This window comes from Odontesthes bonariensis, chromosome 24, assembly GCF_027942865.1.
Source record: "Odontesthes bonariensis isolate fOdoBon6 chromosome 24, fOdoBon6.hap1, whole genome shotgun sequence".
In the NCBI taxonomy this organism is placed as follows: domain Eukaryota; kingdom Metazoa; phylum Chordata; class Actinopteri; order Atheriniformes; family Atherinopsidae; genus Odontesthes; species Odontesthes bonariensis.
Window position 1 is genome coordinate 21314399 of NC_134529.1, and position 19590 is coordinate 21333988.

A 19590-nucleotide genomic window follows, 5' to 3' on the forward strand; every position below is an offset into this window, starting at 1 on the left:
TTTGTAGCCTAGAGTGCTGTGTAGATCTCAGCTGCAGCCCCCCCCCTACCCCACCCCACCCCACACTCTCCTAGCCTCAGAAATCCTCTTTAGACCCCCTCCCGCTTCCTCTTCCTTCTCCAAGCGGAGAGAATAGAAGCTGACATCTCCAGAGAACCGAGAAAAAAATCATTTAAAGCCCTTCCTCTCTGTCCGCTCGTCTCTACAACAGAGAGGAGTGTCAGTAATGCAGCAGGAGGGGAGGCTAGAGGTGGGGGAGACGGAGCGGGTGAGACCGGCTATTTGAGGTTCGCAGTAATGAGAGGGGAGTTGTTATGGCTCACCTTCTGCTGTTCAACTCTGTGTGTGTTTGTGTGTGTGTGTGGCCATTTTCACTTCTGTACTCACATTTGCGCCTCCGCAGTGTTACATGACACTGAAGTGAGGGTAGATGACTGCTTCATTAATGGGGGCCTGTGAGTCGATCTTCCTGTTCGTCCGCGGTGGTCTGAGGATGATTTAGTATGCCTGTGAGTAAGGAACCGGCGTTACAAAGCCTTTTCCTGTTGCCCAGAGAGAGTGAGGGGTGAGGGACTGGGAACATTTTCACATCTTGACTTCGCTGTCACTTCAACGACACCTCTCTGTTCCCCGCGTCTTTTCTCCCTCCTCCTTCAAACAGCGACTCTCTCTCAACTCTCCCCTGTTCGCCGTCTCCACAGTTCCCCCACCTCTTCCACAGCAACACCACACAGATGACAAATCAAGCTGTTCTTCGTCAAAATACAGCATGCCAAGTACACTGTGTTCCCTGTCAATGAAGCACACAGTACTTGGGAAACATTCCGACCGAGGGCTCTTGCTGCGTGTTATGTTGGTGGAAGTTCAGAGCTGGCAAATAGTCTTCTTATGGCCAAATTTAGCCTCCAAGTCAGCTCATCAAGCTCCAGGGGCCTTAGGTTCCAACTTAGTTAACCCAGCTTCAGTCTAAATCGTCAGCACGATGCATTAAAGGCATTATAAGACATTGTTAGGCCATAATGAGGCATTTATAACTGATATTTACTATTTTTCGTCATGCATGACAACTTATTCAGCGCCATACACTTCCAACTGTTTTATACTCACATACATACTAAATTAAACAGCTCCTTATAGACACGTCTCCATAGAAAACATTGATGATGGGGGTCTTGAGTTTGCACAGGGTCCTTGTGACGTCATACTCTGCAGTACCACTGGATGGACAGCTGATGTTACACTGATTGATAGATAACGTAACATGAACTTTTAACATTAACTTACAAAAACAATTCAGCCCCAGTCGCTTACAGTTAAAGTGAAAATATATTTCATTAGATTATAGCTCCAAATGAATGGGGAGATTCCAGAAATGGAATCTGTGACTTTTGAGTGACTTTTTTAGTGATTTCTCTTTTAGATCTGATCTAAATCAAAGTTCTATCAAAGAACTTTCACTCCCAAGTTTGACAGTAAGGTGGGCGAGATTGTTGTGAGATTTGAATTTGTTGTTCTAGATTATTTCCAGCTTCATTTCCTCTTTTAAAACATTTGTCCCTCCAGCTATCGATCATTTTTATCACTTTAATCAGTTAGGTCCGTTAGGTGAAATGGTTCCGAAACCTATTACATTTCCAAAGTAACATGTCTGATCGTAGCCAGTGCATGGGCAACTCCACCAAGGTGTAAACATTAAAGTCCACAGCAGCGGAGAGGCCTTAGCTGGTCCTGACATTTTTCCTCGACTGTGGCCCACATACTAGCAGTGGAGCGTTTTACTGCTCAATCGCTGCCCAGTGGCTCAGACTTTATCGTCATGGCTGCTGGTGATACTTTGCAGCTCCAGCAGCAGCAGCAGAATCTGCCTGAGCCTTTGCGTCTCTTTGTTGGATTTCTTCATTTCTGCCTAATAAATTTCAACCACGCCTCCAAAAGAATGTTATACAGTCAGGAGTAAGCCATGTGTCCACGTCCATGCATGGGAAAAAATATCTGTAAGCCATTATTTCAAGCTGCTCATGTCGCGCCGTTGTTTTTCTGCCTTCTTTTTGATATTAATTTACATTTTGTGTAGGTTTACACATGAAAGCTTTTCTCCCAAGTCTTGAATGATGCAAGATAATTTTATAGAATTCAATTAGTTTGAAACACGACACGATTTAATAACAGTCTTGCTCTGGGCATATCGTAGAGGAGACGAATAGCAATTTTTTTTTGTTGTTGTAATCCCAATACTTGATGTGCTTCACAGTTGGCTGTTTGCTCATACATCATCCTAAAGTTGCCAGAGAAAAAACCCTCCACCTTCCTTGTGCTCCGTCCATTCCGCCTCTCGTTTCAGTTTTTTCCTTCCACTTCCATTACCCCTGGTTTTTGGTGCGTAAATCCATATAGTTTGGTAATGCTACAGCTTATTATTTTGGAGAAACAGACAGTGTAAATCATTCCAGGCTGGCTGTATTCTTTGCATAGCTGTTCTTCACAACACACTGCCCTTCATCAATCATACGCTGCGTTTTCTTCGGTGCGGCCGATGAGATGTGCCGCTGTTTGAGACAACGCAGACACGTGAATGCGTCGCGTTTTAGCCACTTTACCCCCAAACTCTGCTCTGGCAGCTGATTGAACGTGGAGGGGAAAAGAGGGCGAACGTTCAATCATTAGTTCCTCTGTCTTTCTACCCCAGAGGGGAGACGCAACAGTTGGAATTATAAATTATGAAATTCTAGTAGTTTGTAAAATGGAGATAAATCCCACTTATTACACATCTCAGTGTCTCAAAACTTAATTCCACTGTCGATGCATCTTCATTGGAGTTGTGTGAAGGACAGCATGCCTAATAATTCCCCTTGTATGAAGCACGGCTGGAGAAAGTATTGTAATGACAGAGTTCTTCAGAACAATGATTGAGGAGGCAATTACATTTTGCATACCAGTTTCAGAATTTTTTTCTTTTTTCTTTTTTACCAAGGCTCATCTCATTTTTTTCTTCTTTTTCTCTTCCCTTGTTTGCCAACGGCAAAAAAAAAAAAAAAAAAAAAAAAAAAAAGAATTCGACCACATCAAACCGCGTTTGTCTTCTTTCTGCATCCCCCGGGGTGCCAGCACTGCAGAAAGCCCAAGAGATAACAAGGGGAAAGACATAAAAGCATATAAACAACACACACACACAAGGAGAAAGGAGAGGAAGTGTGTGTGCTCGCAGATTTGAGTTTTTGCGAAAGTTGACCCTCATACATGTCTACGCAGATGGCTCTCAACTGTGTGTGTGTGTGTGTGTGTGTGTATGACACAAAGAAAGAGTTGGACTTCAGAGCATTTACCTGCTGCAGTTCGGTGCCTCATGCGTCGCCGATAGTGCCACCCTCTGTGTGCTTGTCCACACTATCCCACACATCTTCCATTTAGAACAAAAAGGAAAAAATGTAAACTGAACCCATTAAAGGGTTAGTTCGCCATTTTGCACATTAAGCCCTGTTTTTAGGTAGTCTGGGGTGAATTATAGATGTTCTGATCACAATTTGGACATTTGGTGCTGAACGGAGCATTTAGGTATCCACTGCTGCAGCCGCCCCACCTTTGCATTGAGTCAATGACCACTCAAGCAAACAATCATAAAACGGCATTAAACTTCCGTTTGCAGAGACATGAAACTCACCGTGTGGTCAGTGGGGGACAGCGATACGTTGGCTCGAAAATCACCACGAAATACGCTTCCAGAGAAGTTATATTATGACAACAACGCACTATCGCCACCTAGTGGCTGGATGTCTTGCTGCTGCTATTCAACGGTGTCCGAAAAAATCGGGTCAATTTCGGGTCAATTTTGATAAATTGACCCGAAAATCGCAGTGAAATGTGCCTTCTAACAGTTGTTTTAGCATTTGGAGGACCTATTTTTCCAGACACAGTTGAATAGCAGCAGCAAGACATCCAGCCACTAGGTGGCGATAGTGTGTTGTTTGTGTACAATACAAATCAATGAAGACGGACAATAATGGTTATATAACTTCTCTGGAAGCGTATTTCGCGGTGATTTTCGAGCCAACGTATCGCTGTCCACCACAGACCACACGGTGAGTTTCTGCAAACGAAAGTTTAATGCCGTTTTATGATTGTTTGCTTGAGTGGTCATTGACTCAATGCAAAGGTGGGGCGGCTGCAGCAGTGGATACCTAAATGCTCCGTTCAGCACCAAATGTCCAAATTGTGATCAGAACATCTATAATTCACCCCAGACTACCTAAAAACAGGGCTTAATGTGCAAAATGGCGAACTACCCCTTTAAGACCTGTTAGGGGGGGGGGGTTAATGGGTAAACAGGAACCTCTTTGCAGTCTTTGCTGTAGGACAGCCAGGCGCAGTCTTTAACTGTAGCTCTGCTATGTCCATACACAGGCTTTTATCACAGCGTGGTGGGAAGCCTGAATACGACCAATTACCGAGTTAGAACAGACCGGCAACATGGCAGCTGCTCAGCTCTCTTTTTCTTTTTTTTTTCCCTTTTCTTTTGCTGTTTTATAGATAGGATTGTTGCCTGGCAAAGTTTGAATGTATAGAGAAAGCAGAGTCCACTAGGCAATGAATGTGAAATGTTTATTTCTTTATCCCAGTAGAGCTGATGGTCGGAGCAGTGGTTCGAAGGGTCTTCCTGCGTGCTCCGCCCACATCTTTTTCCTGCTGGTTAACTGTATCAAAAGCGGTGACCTTCTGCGATTTCTGCCTCTGCATGAATTTCTTTTGCTTTCAGTTTTCACCTGGTTGGCTAATGTCGCGTCTCGGGCCTGAAGGACATATCTGTCCTGCAGACAGGTGTCCTGACCTTCTGTCTGCACTGCCACGCCTCAGGGGACCTCTGTGAAATAGAGGCTAAGGCTTTGACCCGCTCTTTCATGTACCGTTTGTGTCTAAACTGAACCCAGGCTGCAGATTCAATGAATCACAACATGGGAGAGTGATGCATTGGTGCATTGCCTTCACTTCAAAAAACTAAACTCAGTCAGTTTTTAAGGCTGATCTGGGGGATATTTTCTCATAATCTTTTGCCAACTGCGACAGAGCAATATAAAAAAAAAAAAAATTAGCACCGGACATACTGGTTTCTTCCTATCTTATCCTGTCAGTTCCAAATCGATGGAGTGGCCTCGTGCTACCTTAAGATTTCCCACTGGCCATAGAAAGATTGCATTATTCAAAGACGTAGATGAAAGCCCCTTCTGATCCACCAAAATATCATCCTTTGCAGTAATCTGTTTAGATAGTAGATTTAATTCCTTTGATGATATTTTCCCCGCAGTTGGCTCATCACCAGACTTTATAGCTTTGTAGCTCTGGAAGCCAAGTGCATGCTGAATCCATCATTTCTGATGTTCAATGCTGAAGAACCGCTCAGTTTGGCAAGGATCGTCACAAGTCCATCTCTGAAAATGCGACCGCGATAGCAGAGAGATAGAAAAGAAATTGGAAAAATGACAAGGACACAGAGATGTTTATCAAACAGAGCAAAGCATATTTTATTTCCAAGAAACTCAGAGCAAACAGGGCCAGCATCAGAGGCACACTGATGTGAGTCATGTCGAGTTTTTTGGGGCTGCATGGACAATAAAATCTCATTGCTGATTCTGATTTTCAAAAACTATTCATGTCACTCAAGTAGGTGGTCCTAGGTCGGATATGTGGCTGTACGACAGGAGTGAGGGATGCTCATATCTGATTCCATGCAGGTTTTTGCCAGCAATAGCCACCACTGCAACAAAAGCTAACAGTCTAACTTTTGCTGTGGAGCTATGTTTGCCCTCCTCCAGAGCTAAATGTCATCCGCAAATTTGCTGCAGCAGCTTCCATTTCAGAACTGTCTTGGTCTGGTGTTTCGAGTGGCCTCCCGAATTGGAAATTTTCTGCTGTTGTTGAGATAGATGACGCAAGCAAAAAAAAAAAAGTATCGAGTGCACAGGAGTGCTGTTTTAGCGTGCGGTCATGTTCAGGTGCAGGACCCCTGGAATTCTGATTGTGAACCATCAGACCTAAATGAGTTTGAGTCGAACAATCTGGTGAGTAATTTGAGCCGGGTAAAACGCGGTAATGGAGTCTAAGTGGCACTTTCACCGAACAAATCAAGGTACAGTATTGTACCGAGGCCATAGCTATAACCCTCTCTGTGACACAGAAAAAGTCGTATTGTTTACAAAACGATTAAGTGAATATCCTCCTTATTTCTCGCTGCACTTTTAAATTGAATCTTATTTTCATAAACCGTTGTGTATTAACAGTCTGGGGCCCGGGTCAATGCCCAAAGAGGGGTTAGTTGAGGTAACCAAGACTGCTAAATATGAAATATGCTGGAAATCTTCAAATATGCCATTACTTGCCCTCGTGCTCTAATGAGACTCCCAGCAAAATCAGTGAAATGTAATTATATTGGAGCTCTGCACATCCGCCCTTAGGTGTAAAAGCTCTCTTTCTGTAGTGAAGTTATGGAAGTCTTGACCTTGCTTTTTCTTAGGCCAGGCTTCTGCTTTGAGAGCAATCGGTTTTAATTCTGTATCTCGGTTTAAATATTTCCAGGAGAGTTTGGAGAGACGCCTCGCTCCCTACTTTTGCCGTGCAGTGACAGCACGAGTTGACATGCGTTGGGTTTTCCTCACGGTGCGTAAATGCGTCCAGGAGCAGTCTGGGCCCAGCAGGTTGTTAGGGAAGCGCGCTGCACGATGGCGATCTCGGTTTCTCCGTCTCCTCTCCATTGGCTCGGTCTCACCCGCTCGTGTGATTGTATGCGAGAAGGCATGCGCGCCTTTTTGAGCGGCACGGTGTGATTTAGAGCCCGTTTGTGCGCGCATGCACATGAGCCACTCGATGAGCTGATAGCGTGTGCGCCTCGTGCCCGACGTTGTCTTCTTGAAACACTAAGCAAATCTGCTCAATGTGATAATTGGCTCCCCGGGGTGCTTGTATCTTTGCTGCTCATCATCGTCATCCCCTCGAGGGAAAGAAAAAAGAAGAAGTGAGTGTTAGATGAGATATGCAAAGTTTGCTCGTTTGTCTGGGAAACTGATCCCAAGTCTGCCTCGACACTTTTTTGCGAGAAAAAAAACTTAGAATCAATGAGACGACCGGGGCCAGTTCCGGGGCAGCCTGTCTCCAGGCTGCTGCCTCTTTCGTTTGTTAGAATGAGCAACTTCACTGCTTCTGTTCAGGAAAAAAAAGATCTAATCTCAAAGAGATTCATCAATGTATTGTTATTGCTTACAGGAGGGGAAGCAGTTGTTTGAGGCCTGGAATGCTTCACCTGTTCAGATACTTTTCGTGGCACGTAGCTGGTGGCGTGCAGTGTTGACACCTGAGCTTTGCAAACCTGTTCTTGTGCCTGAAGGCAAATACAGAAGCTCATCTGGCCACTGCCTGTCTCTCCTTCTCCCGTAGTCCCTCTCATCCATATGTTCTTGCAGTCTCCAGGGTACTGTGGACCACAGAGCAGATTGTTGGCCGCTTCATAGGGGAAACAGTGAGACAGCTGGGCAGCCATCACACGGCCAAACAGATGTTCAGGTGACTTGGAGAGGAAGTGAGTGGAAATGGCGGGGCTCTGGGAGGTGATGCGGAAGAAGAAGATTGTTGATGGAGGCAGAAAAAATGAATTAATACATTGATGCAAGAACTCACCGACTTCATTTGCAATCTCCTGTCAGCCTCTGAGTTGGGCCAAATACTTTCCACTCTCTCCGGGCCACAGGAGTCAGTTTTTCCTCCCACACTCATTTCCGTTGCGTATCTGCAGTCGGTCTAATGCCTTTGATCACTTGATTATCTTTGCCTAAATGTGAACAAGCTGGCTAAGCGGCTCAAGGACTCAGTGCCTTAATTCTGCCGCACCTTAGGGAACATTCCGAAGTTGAAATTGAATCCAAATGATGAAACTTAGCTTTTTTTTTTGCTTTTTTTCCTCATCGTGAATCACAAAAGAAAAGGAAATTTGCTAAACACTTTTCACAGACTCTTGGACTTAAGTCGAAGCTCGATCCAGTCAGAGGTTTTAATCTGCCACAAATCTGCATCGAGGCTGACGTAACAGCAAGTATTTCTGCCGAGCTTCTCTTCCCCCGCTGGTACTGAGGCCCCTTTTCTACGCTGCATTTGTCAAATTAAAGCGAATGAAAGTTCTTCGATCTGTGAACCCGGCCTTACTTCCACCCCCTTTTCTCCTTCACTGTGCCAACCTTTGTTCTTTGGTTGCAGGTCTCATATATAATACATAAGGATTGGGAGACTTATCCCATCCTGGCCATACTGGCTCTTATTCCCTGGAAAGGGGCTATATTTAAGAGCTTGATAGGCAGAGACGGAGTCTGGGGAGCTGCTGACTTCTACCCAAAAAGGCGGTGTTGGCTGAATATCATTAAAATCCTAAAATAGAACAAGGCACAGTTTCATTGTAGCAGCAGTTAGGTAGATATAAGGGGATTTCACTTAATTTACCCCATAATCAACTGTCATGGCGTCCAATTGGCATTATTATGGTGGACAAAAGCATTCAAAACAGAGACATTATCGCAATTTCTGTAGAGAACTTGGAAAAGTATATTACATTCAAACTAATTCACTTTTGTTTTATGAATCTTTGTCTCCTTTCTTTTGCAACAGAATAATAAGAAATGGTAGAAATGTTGCAAAAACTCCAAAGTCATGTTTTGACTTTATCAGCGAATGAAATCACGAGATCATCTATTCAATTCAATTAATTTTTATTTATATAGCGCCAAATACAACAAATGTCATCTCAAGGCACTTAAATAATAAAGTCCAATTCAAGCCAATTGGAATTCAATTCATTGTAATCATAATTATTTATAAAATAATCCAATTCATTCATATAGAGCCAATTCAAAAACTATTTCCTTGCTAAGGAAACCAACAGATTGCTCCGAAACTTGTCTTCAGTCCAATCTCCCGTCCTGAGCGTGCCTGAGGCGACTGTGGAAAGGAACGACTCCCTTATAACAGGAAGAAACCTCTGGCAGAACCAGACTCAGGAAGGGTGGCCTCCGCCTCGACCAGCTGGGGTTTGAGAAGACAGAAAAGAGGGGAAAAAAACCACTGTAACACCATTCAAAGGATATCTGTTGGAACAGGGAAACACGAGTTAATGACCACAATAATGTCACATGTACATAATATCATTTGAGAAATTAAACAGGGGAAAAAGAGAGTAAAGTGAGGAAAGGTGTGACAGATGAGCTCCTCCAGCAGTCTAGGCCTACAGCAGCTTAACTATGGGATCTGAGGGCGTGTTCTCGACACTGTATCGATATCTCTTTCTTTAAAGTCACAGTTACCATCAGTGTTTTAATGTCGCGGCACCTCTTGTGTTGTCAGAAAAAAATCTCGCCTGTGGACGCTTTGTCCTCCAAACCTTTTTGGTCTCAGATTTAAGCTGTGTTCATTTCATCGTCAGCGCGTCTAATTCCTGCTGCTTTTGTTTGTCTCTGTTTACCACAGCTGGCACCACCTACATCTTTGGCAAAGGAGGGGGCCTGATCACCTACACGTGGCCCAACAACGAGAGGCCAAGCACGCGGACGGACCGGCTGGCGGTGGGCTTCAGCACCACCATCAAAGACGGCATCCTCGTCCGCATCGACAGCGCCCCACGTCTGGGCGATTACATCATGCTCCACGTTGTACGTATTACTCTTACCCACTCGGCCTCATTGTTCAACTGCTTCTTTTTGTTGTTTAGTTGTTTTTTTTCGGCTGTCTTGAAGCAGTCAAACGTTTTCATGGATTACAACCCGAGGTGACGACCGGCAACAAAAGCTCCGAGCCGTTCATTTCCACAATGCGAACCTCGGGGCAAAATCCGCCCACGATGCTCAGACCAGTCTGCAGACCATAGAAGAAAAACGAACGCATAACTCACTCCTGTACACTCCACCACATTCCAACTAACACTCAGCATGAATAATGAATGCAGCCCTCCATATATATGCAGTGTTTTCCCATATGTTGGAGAAATATGATAAAAATAAAAATGAATAACAGGCCGCTGCCAGATGGAGTTCCTGGCCAGTAGATAGAGCGCCCGTGCAGCATCTTAATAATCTCACACTGCGACCTTGTGTTTGACTCGTTCACCCAAGCATTAAGTATTAACATAATCATCAAGAGCAGCCAAATGAAGGCAGGGCGTCAAACCGCTGCAGCGAGGCTATGACGAGGTGGTGTCAGCTGCTGCTGACGCCGTGCGGAAAAATGTGATGTGATGATGAGGAGGGGCTACAGTTGCTAAAGCAGATTGAAAGTCTTCTTTCTTCTTAAAGAGCTCCCCATCGTCTCCCGAGCGCCTGCCATGTGGCGCAGAAAAAGCAGCCATCTGCTCTGGAAAGACGCGGGCCAACAACGAGCAGTTTTGAGCCGCCTTTACAGAACAGAGAAGCAGAAGCGTGTTTGCGCGCGTGTGTTTTTCCGGCGAGGAGAAGAAGCGGAGCGGCGTGGATCAAGGGAGAATGATGGAGATGTACAGTAAATTGCGTGGGTGATGTGGGAAAACGCCTCCCGCGCGTTCCCAGCCGCCTGGGTAATTGCAGGAGCCTCCAAAGGAAGGAAAAGAAATGCATTTTTAATTCTGTATCTCAGATAAGCCAGCAAAGTTAGCCAAGCAGGGTATCTCCTATAATTCGGCCGCGAGTCGCTGAGCACTGAATGTCTTCATTCCTCCACTCTCGCACGCTAATGAATGTATTAATAGGAAAAAGCAACCGGAAATTTTCACAAACTCATTCAGAGAAGCAGCGTGCTGTGAACTGAGTGTACTTTCTTTCAGCTACACGGGGGAACGTTGCACTGCGAATATTTCAGATGAGTCATTGACAACCAAGGGTGTACAAACAAAGAAGGTTTCATTTAACATTAACAGCGATTACAGCCTTAAACTATAGGTAACAAAAAGCAAGGTGCTTCACAGGTGCAATTACATTTGAACACAAATCAAATGAGGAAGGATGGATTTTTCACCACTGGTGTGAACAGTCAATAATTCATTGGACCTTGAGTGGATATTTAGTCATAAATTGATTAGTTACTTTCTGAGAAAATCCGACCCACATTAGATTGTACAGTTCTGTAGTTGAGGGCGTATTAAAGAGAAGGTTAGAGCCATATGGGACGTAGTCTATACTGCAGCTAAAACAACGTGGCCGTCTCTGGATGTTCCATGTGTGATGATGCTTTGAACATAGGAGAGACTTCACTGAAATGCCAGAGGATAATAATTCCTAATGGCAGTCATCAGGTCTTTGCTGTCAGCGGTTTGCTTTCAGTAATGAATCTGGAGGAAAAGGTTAAAAGCATTATGGCTGCCAATTCTGGATATATGTCTAACTAAAGGTCTTATCAGGCCCAGAGCTATCACCTCAGCCTTTACAATTATTAGGTCACTTCTTGAGCATCAGCACGCTGCATCCCGTGGTCGTCACACTTAAGCGTCTCTGATAGCTGAATATACGACACGGTAGAGTCAACAAAATGGAAAATATCGTTTTTTGGATGACGCTACACTGGAAAAAATGACCCTCCTAAAATAAGTAAGAAAAACAACAAATACAAAATGTTTTTGCTTGAAATAAGCAAAAAAATCTGCCAATGGAACTAGTCAAAATCAGCTTGTCAATAGGATGTGATATTTAGGACTTTTGAGATAAAAGTGATCTTGAAATTAGCTTAAAAACCTCTTCAAATGTGAAAAAAAGCTTGTTTCATATGATATTTGACTTTTTCATTTAACAAGATATTCACGATGTATTGTCTTCAAACAAGTCCCTATATCTGGCTGAAATAGTACTTGTTAGGCAGTTGTGTCTTATATTAAGTGTAATGAGATATTTTGACTAGAAATGAGACAAATATACTTGGTAAGACTTAGATTTTTTCCAGTGTAGATTTTCCCGGCCTATAAATACTCTCGCTTAAATCATGTTAAAACCTCACAATGGAGTGTAAGCAGGTCTTTCACTCACCTTCACTGTGACACAAGTAACCTCTGCTTTATATTTAAAAAAAACAAAAAAGGTTCTCCGTGTCAGTTTCCTTTACATGCAGAGCTCTGAGCGCAGAGAAAAACTGACACGACGTTCCAGGCGAGAGCTAATCGCAGACTCTCCCTGTTCCTTCTCTCGTCTTTGCTTTCCTCATTATCTCTTCTGCGTGACGAGCTCACGGCTTGTTTGGCAATCGTGAGTTAAAATGCTGATTGTCAGCATTTCCATTTTAGCTGCTAAGAACAACCGCACGCTTGGTTTGAAAGCGTAAGGGGGGGCAATTTGGGGGCGTTTTGCAGAGCGGCAAGACCGTTTTGCCGCTGCGAGCACCTCATTTCCGAGTTCACCTAATCTGAATGCAGAGCCTACGATGGACACTCCGTGCTGATTATAGCAGGAGATTACCTGAACTCAATGCAAGCTGTCACATCGAGCACCTTTATATCACGGACGACCTTTTAGCGTAAGATTATGTAAAAAGGGGGCTTGTGAACAGTGATCAGTGACAATGTTAATGTTATGGATTCAAGTCTACACACACATACTGTATGTGCTGGATGAGAGTCGCACAGTCTCTCAACAGGGACTGCATATGAGGAAGATAACTGGAGACTTAACAGACACACTCACGCTCACTGAACAGGTAAAATCAGAGACTGAACTGTTACCATGAACAGACGTCACAGGGCAGTGATGACTCTGGAGGTGAAAACATGAGCCAGCCTTCGTTGCCCGTGTGCAACCAATGAGCCATGGCCGCCCATTAGCCTGTCGCCACTTCTAGCTGTCGTCAAAGTTGCTCACATCCTCTCAATTTCCTCATTTTCTTCACCCTTCCAGCACATCAGCTTCAAGGACCGACGCGTTCACGTGCCGCGAGTTGCCAGTTCCATAAGACAATCGATGTTTTTCACTGCACCTGTCAGTGGGCATGATGTCAGAAGGAAATGAGCACATTGACTCGGCTCGAGCTGGATCCGCCTCACCCCCGCGACGATGTTGTTGCAGTTGCGAGGCATGCAAAGCTGGAGCTGAAATAGCTCCATTAAGCTTAGTGTGTGTGAGCTCTTTTGCTTTTCATTCAAGAAAACCAAAGAGCCCAAGAGCAAGGCGAAACAAAAGACAAGTGCTACGTTACAATCCATAAAGCAGGTGGAGTAAGAAACGTGCTGCGCTCCATGAAGGTCAGTGCAGTGAACACATTTGAGCATTTTATTATTTAAAAAAGTACTTTATAGTTAGTTTGGAGTGCTGTCAGAAGGATTTTTTTACAAGCGTCACTCAAAGTCACATTAGATGGAGTCGTAGAGCCTCGATTTGAGTGAAACAAACTTTTTATGATGAAAATCTTAATGTCCCTAATGAGTGCTCCAGATAGAATTTTTTATTTTTTACACCCCCCCCCAATAAACATCACATCTCACCCAGGATGTAAAAAACATAGATTCTCATCTCCACCGCAGTCCCTCAATTTCACTCGCTCTCAGAAACACGGCAATGACAAACATGACAATCAATCAGGCTCCTATTTTCTAATGGAGCAACACCACATCGAATTTCATTACCCACTTGAGTTTTTCCTCTCATGCTAATTCACTGGGAAGAGGAGGTGCGCCTGCTGGATAATTGAAAACCTGGACGCAGACACTCAGAAACAAGATGTGGAATGAGATGAGTGGCTGTGGATGCCAAGTGCCGTGTAACACAGCATGCCGTGTCTATTGTTTTTTGTTCAGCATTATCTGCATACATGCACAGATGTATATATGTTTTGATAAATTTATGCAGGAGCGCACGTTTTACTCTGTCTCCCTTTACCCATCCATCACCTCTCCTCCATATCTGTGTTTATCTTGAACGGTGTCTGCTTCCCCATCCACTTCCCTGTTTCGCTCTCCTCCTGACAGACCTAATATAAGATGTTTGATGTGTACCTGTGTGCATCAGCGCGTATGTGGCCAGCAATGTATTGCCTCTATCAAGTTACTCTACCTCGGCAGGGAAAGATAGATATTATCACGTTTACGGCTCGTGGCCTCTGATAACATTACATCTTCTTATTTTCTTACCTCCCACATTCGATTCCCCGCACAGAAATAAAGAACTGGGAGAATTTGTCTTTCTTTGCAGCTTATACAGTCGGCGTTACTTTGTTGGTAGGCTGAACAGCATCTGAAGAGTCATCTGCTGGATTATTTAGATTTTTCTGGTGATGTAGGTTCTGTTTTATGTTAACAGCCGGCTTGTTTTAACTTGCACATTGCCCACAGTGCCAGATGGTGAGTGGACATGTGTGTGAGTTATACGAAGCTGTGAACCTTACACAGGTTAATTTATGCTTACTTCCATTTGGTATTTCAAAGCTGTGTTTTGCTTACAAACTAGATTGAGGTGTGGTCGTACAAGCGATGCCCTGTGTGGTAGAACTAAGATCTCTGCTTTTGATTATCTTTTGTGACCTAATGGCACAGACCTCTCGCAGAAATATCATATATTAAATGATAGATTGTAGTTTTAGGCTTTAATTTAAATTTTTAAGAGGACCTCTTGAGTTAGCTGTTGGATATATCACCATCCACAAACACTAGCTTTGGAAGCTGACCTTTTTGCCTCCAAGTACCCATGATGTACAATCCAATGATACATTATTTAAAGTTCAAAACAGTGCTCTTATAATTGACCTTTCTCTCTTTTAACACCAGCTCCATCAGCTCTGGATATCTCAGGATTCCAGTACCACTTCATTCCAGTTGTGTCTTTTTTTTTTTTTTTCTGAAATCATGACTAACTTCCAATTAGCTGCTTTGGTTTTGGAGTCCAGATGTCGAGAATCGTGGCTCATTGTTGCATGTGGCTTACCGGGACACTTGTCATCATTGCTTTGCATCATCCTCAAAATAGACAACATGGACATGCCTATTTATTCAGATATAAAAGGGCAGGTGTTGTTGAAATGGATTTATTGTTAAAGCAAAAAAAACTCAGTATCGGTATCACACTTTATCATTAGATCATAACTATTATAGCAGATTATAAGGGCAGAGCTATTTTTCTCTATTGCCTGCTGGGTAGCTAATAAATTAAATGTTCTTCTGGGAATCAGTTTAATTAATAAGACATCCCAATTTATATTTGGTAATTATGCACCCCATTTGTAGATTTGCATTAACAGTTTGAAGCTGCTGAGAAACTAGAAACAAAAAAGGGATGAAATGACTGTGGAACTGGAGAAAGAAAAAAACTTCCAAAAAGTATGCAATGAATTTTTTCTTGGTTATTCATGTCTTTTTTATGTGTCCTCTTTCATCACCGTCTACCGCACTCCTCAGGTATGATTGTAGCATACTGTTGCACATTGCTACGCCATCTCCATCATTTTTCCCGGGCGTTACGTATGCCTGCTCCGCCTGGCCAACGTTCAGTCCCTGGACAACTAGCTAGACCAGATCAAGGCCTGAGTGCGTTACCAAAGGGACATACAGGAACTGTAACATTCTTTTGTTTCACCGAGACACGGCTGGCCTCCCCGTAGTGCAATATCACGCCGTTCTTCCTGCAGAGACTTTCTCCATGTTTGGCATAGGCAGGGCCGAGGAATCTGGCAAAGCCAAGGAAGGAGGTGACATTATCAGCAAACACCACAGCAAGCACCCGGACGCTGCCTTCATCGCGGCTGCGGATTTCAATAAGGCAAATCTGACCGAGGTGATGCCGAACTCCTCCCAGCATGTGACATGTCCAACCAGAGGTGTTAACACGCTGGATCACTGTTATACACGGTACCAAGTTGCCATCTTCCTCATGCCAGAATACAAACAAATCCTAAGGACGGTAGCCCCGGCAACGAGGGAGGACAGATGCTGGTCTGCCCAATTCTGCCCACGCTCTAACGGCTGCTAACGGCTGCTAACGGCTGCTAACACTAATGCGGATAAGCCCAGCATTGACCTGTGAGACCTGCTTACTGTCCGTCTCAGGGCAGGAGGTGAGGAGAGTTCTGAGACGCGTGAACATCAGGAAGGCTGCCGGTCCGGATGGCATCCCCGGGTGGGCACTGAAATCATGTGCTGTGCAACTCACCCCTACGTTCACCTCCATCTTCAACCTGTCCCACGCTCACTCCTGCCTGCTTCAAGAGGTCCACAATCATCCCTCTCCCCTAAAAGACCAGCCCTGCCTGTCATAATGACAGTAGCACTCACCTCTGTGGTAATGAAGTGCTGTGAGAGACTGATCAAGGACTTCATCTGCGCTTCATTAACCACCTCATTCGACCCCCCTTCAGTTAGCCTATCGTCCAAATAGGAGTACTAAAGTTGGCGGATCATACAGTGATGTAGGCCTGATCTCCAACAGCAGGAGGCAGACTATCTGGAGGAGGCATCACACTCCTCTCAGGATTTATGGGACTCCGGTGGAGAGAGTTGACAGCTTCAGGTACCTCGGTGTGCACATCCCGGAGGACCTGACTTGGACCACGCACATCTCCACCCCGGTGGAGAAGGCGAGGCAGCGCCTGTGCCACCTGAGACGGCTGAGTGATTCGCAGTGCTGAATGCACAATGAGGTCAGCACTGCACATCCTGCAAGAGAACCACACCAGGTGGTGCATGACCAGAACCAGGAAAATCCTGAAGGACATTCACCACCCAAATGATAAACTTTTCCAGTGGCTGCCCTCTGGCAAGCGCCTCTGCTCCCGCATGGCCAAAACAGATTGACTGAAGAAGAGCTTCTTCCCCCTGGCCATCAGGACTTTGAACCCTCTACTTGTATATTTTTATTTATCCTTTATTCTTATTCAATACAGCAGTGAAAACTCGCCTAGCAAGACCAATATTATTGAAACCAAATGCACCTTAAGTGAATGTGTCAGGCTTAGAAATCTTTGAAAGAGGTGGTGCAGGTTTGGTTTTTATATCTATACAGCCAGATCCAGTACAGAGAGAAAACTTTCTTTTGTCACAGTAATCTAAACTGGGGCTGGCCATCTCACTTTATAGCCAAACGCTCTCAAACACTAGATTTATTATGTTCATAGAGTTTATAGCACACACATTTACACTTATGTGCTCCTCTTGGTAAAGCACTGTTCACTCAAGATTCACAAGTTGACACGGAATAATCAAGGAAACAAGGTGAGAGTTTGGTGCGTGTTGTTCTCAATGATTAACATCTTCAGCAGGCACCTTCCCTCTGACTGAAACCCCAGAAAAAGATGCACAGACAGACGTAAATGCACATTACAACAAACGCCTTTTTGTGCCTTGTATTTTCTCACCCACCCCATGCATGGATACACACAAACATATGTAAAACATGCATTTGTACTCTATTTTTTGCCTCTCTGGCTCCGCCCTCTTGTTCACTGTCACCTCTCTGCTACTGCTTTGTATCGGAAAATCAAACGCGTGTACACACATTTCCACAGGCTCCTTTTCACCCGGCGGCACGCTGCAACGGACACTTCAGACATAATATGAGAGCTCTTCGGGGACATCTGCCTGTCATGTCAACCAAAGGCACTTCAGGATAACAGCCTGCCACTATTTCACAAAACCAACAGCAAGTAATAACTGCTCAAGTTGAATAAACAGGGAAATATTATTACAATGTAACCATGTGGTCCGTAGCGTTAGCCCTGGCCTCGGCAATGTATATTTCAAAGATTAAGATGAAAAATTCAATGAGACACAACAAACAGTGTGCCTGCTCCTATCGTCTTTGCTCTCTGACAGATAAATCCTGAGGGGATGCCTGTGTTTTCACAGCTTCATGGTAGGACATGAATCCCATTCGCACAGTGTTGAAGAGATAGAAAGAGAAGATGAAAGAAGCAAGAGAGTAGAGGATCATGTACATTCAAAAGTAGAATAAATACAAGTCTGAATGAAAAAAAAATAAAAGGAGGGGTGGGAGGAAAGGAGTCGGGGGTAGAGAAATGGTGAGATGTGGATATTTTAGAATTCAGAGCAGAATCAGAGACTAACTTCGCTCAGATAGTTCTCAGCACACAGAAACGTTGGCTGTGAATTCCAAATTAAGTGTTGCTTCTCTGTCTCACTCTGACGCCCCACCACCCGCTCTCCCTCGTATCTCTTACTCCACCCTATCTCTCTGCCTTTCTTTTTCTGCATCAGTGCCACAGCACTACTGTTTTCACTCTTAAGCCTAGATTGAACACTAGAAGCTGGTCCGTGAAACGTTTTGAATCCAGCTGCAGTGCAGAAAAAAAAACTCTTTTAGAACTCATGGTAGGTCTAAGGGTCACGCTCGCTATGCTTTCCAAAATGTGGTCATTGTGTGGCTGTTTTATCATCAAATAAAAAAGTTGATGTTCAAAAATCAGTAACTGTCCATTGTATACGAAATATTTAATATGTAATTAAATTACTATCTACCTGGGGTAAAAAAGGCTAATTTTCACTCAAATCAGCTGTGGTCGCGTTCCCATTACCCTGGACTTCCCTGTGGAGTGGACAGCACGGGTATTCAATTATGTTAAGCAAGATTCAAATATGTAGCAGAAACACCCAATTTAAAAGGAACTTCAAACTGTAAATCACAGAACTGAGCAGCAGTTTATCGCTTCACATTAAGTTAATAGCTAGATTAGCCATGAGTACCTTGTTTAAGTTCCAAACTAAACAAGAGAGCTTGCTAAACTGTTTAGATTTTTTTTATCATGATAATTACTGTTCTTGTTATTGAAGTTACCGCAAAAACCACAATGTTTAAAACTATGGAAGTTCTCTAATATCTTATGAAAAACAAGCTATTTCTGAGACTAAAACTAGCCTTTTAGCAAGGTAAGCTAATGTTGGTCTGGCTAGCTTAGCCGTGGAACTAACTTTAACCTTAGCTTTTGGTGCTAAAATTACTACAGCAGCAGAAACAGAAACATGATGACGTTGCAGGATGATAAGAGTAGAGGAATTTTGTCAAAGTATGTTTCCTTAGGTGAACTTCCTTTAGCTGAGAGCAGGAAGCAAGGATTTTTCACGTATGCTGTGAAATTAAAAGCATCTTAAGTCAAACAAAGTCAAAGTTGTGCCACAACAGGTTTGTCTCTACTTTACATGCTTAGAAAACAACACCTTTGAAGATATTTAATGACCATCATTAACTAGCATAGCCCTTGTCATCGCATACAGTCACAGGAGGCTGCAGGGTTAGCACATCCTCCATGTCAGAACAAAGCTGAGGTCAAAAATAAGTCTAACGAGCTAGCTAAGAAGATGAAATATGAACAAAAACAACTCTGTTGAGTTACCAAAAAGGAAGGACTATTGGAACCAATACCCTAATGCAGCTTAAAAAGTTGAACTTTTGTGACACTTTTGTGACTTTAAAGCATTGTAGATGAATAACCTAAAAGAAGTTACTCGTGATCACAGTTTCACAAAGAACCCTTAGATCAGTTACTTCATAGTCAAATACAGTTTTTACACCAAAAGCAATGTGTTTGCACAGGTTTTATTAATCACAGGTGCACCTGCTATAAAAAGCCAATTAAATCCTTTCCCTCTGGAAGAAGACCCTCACTGCTCCTAGGGTTACA

The 19590-nt window shown here is 43.8% G+C and overlaps 1 protein-coding gene across 5 annotated transcripts in view; it reads left to right on the top strand.

The window, feature by feature from the left end:
* The window catches only part of nrxn3b (neurexin 3b), a 305979-nt gene that overhangs the window by 216867 nt on the left and 69522 nt on the right, over window positions 1-19590 (top strand). For all 5 annotated transcript variants that reach the window (XM_075459083.1, XM_075459079.1, XM_075459081.1 and 2 more), the window contains one exon: window positions 9493-9674. In XM_075459083.1, coding sequence (XP_075315198.1) covers window positions 9493-9674 — 182 coding nt within the window. The remainder of the gene's footprint in view (window positions 1-9492; window positions 9675-19590) is intronic.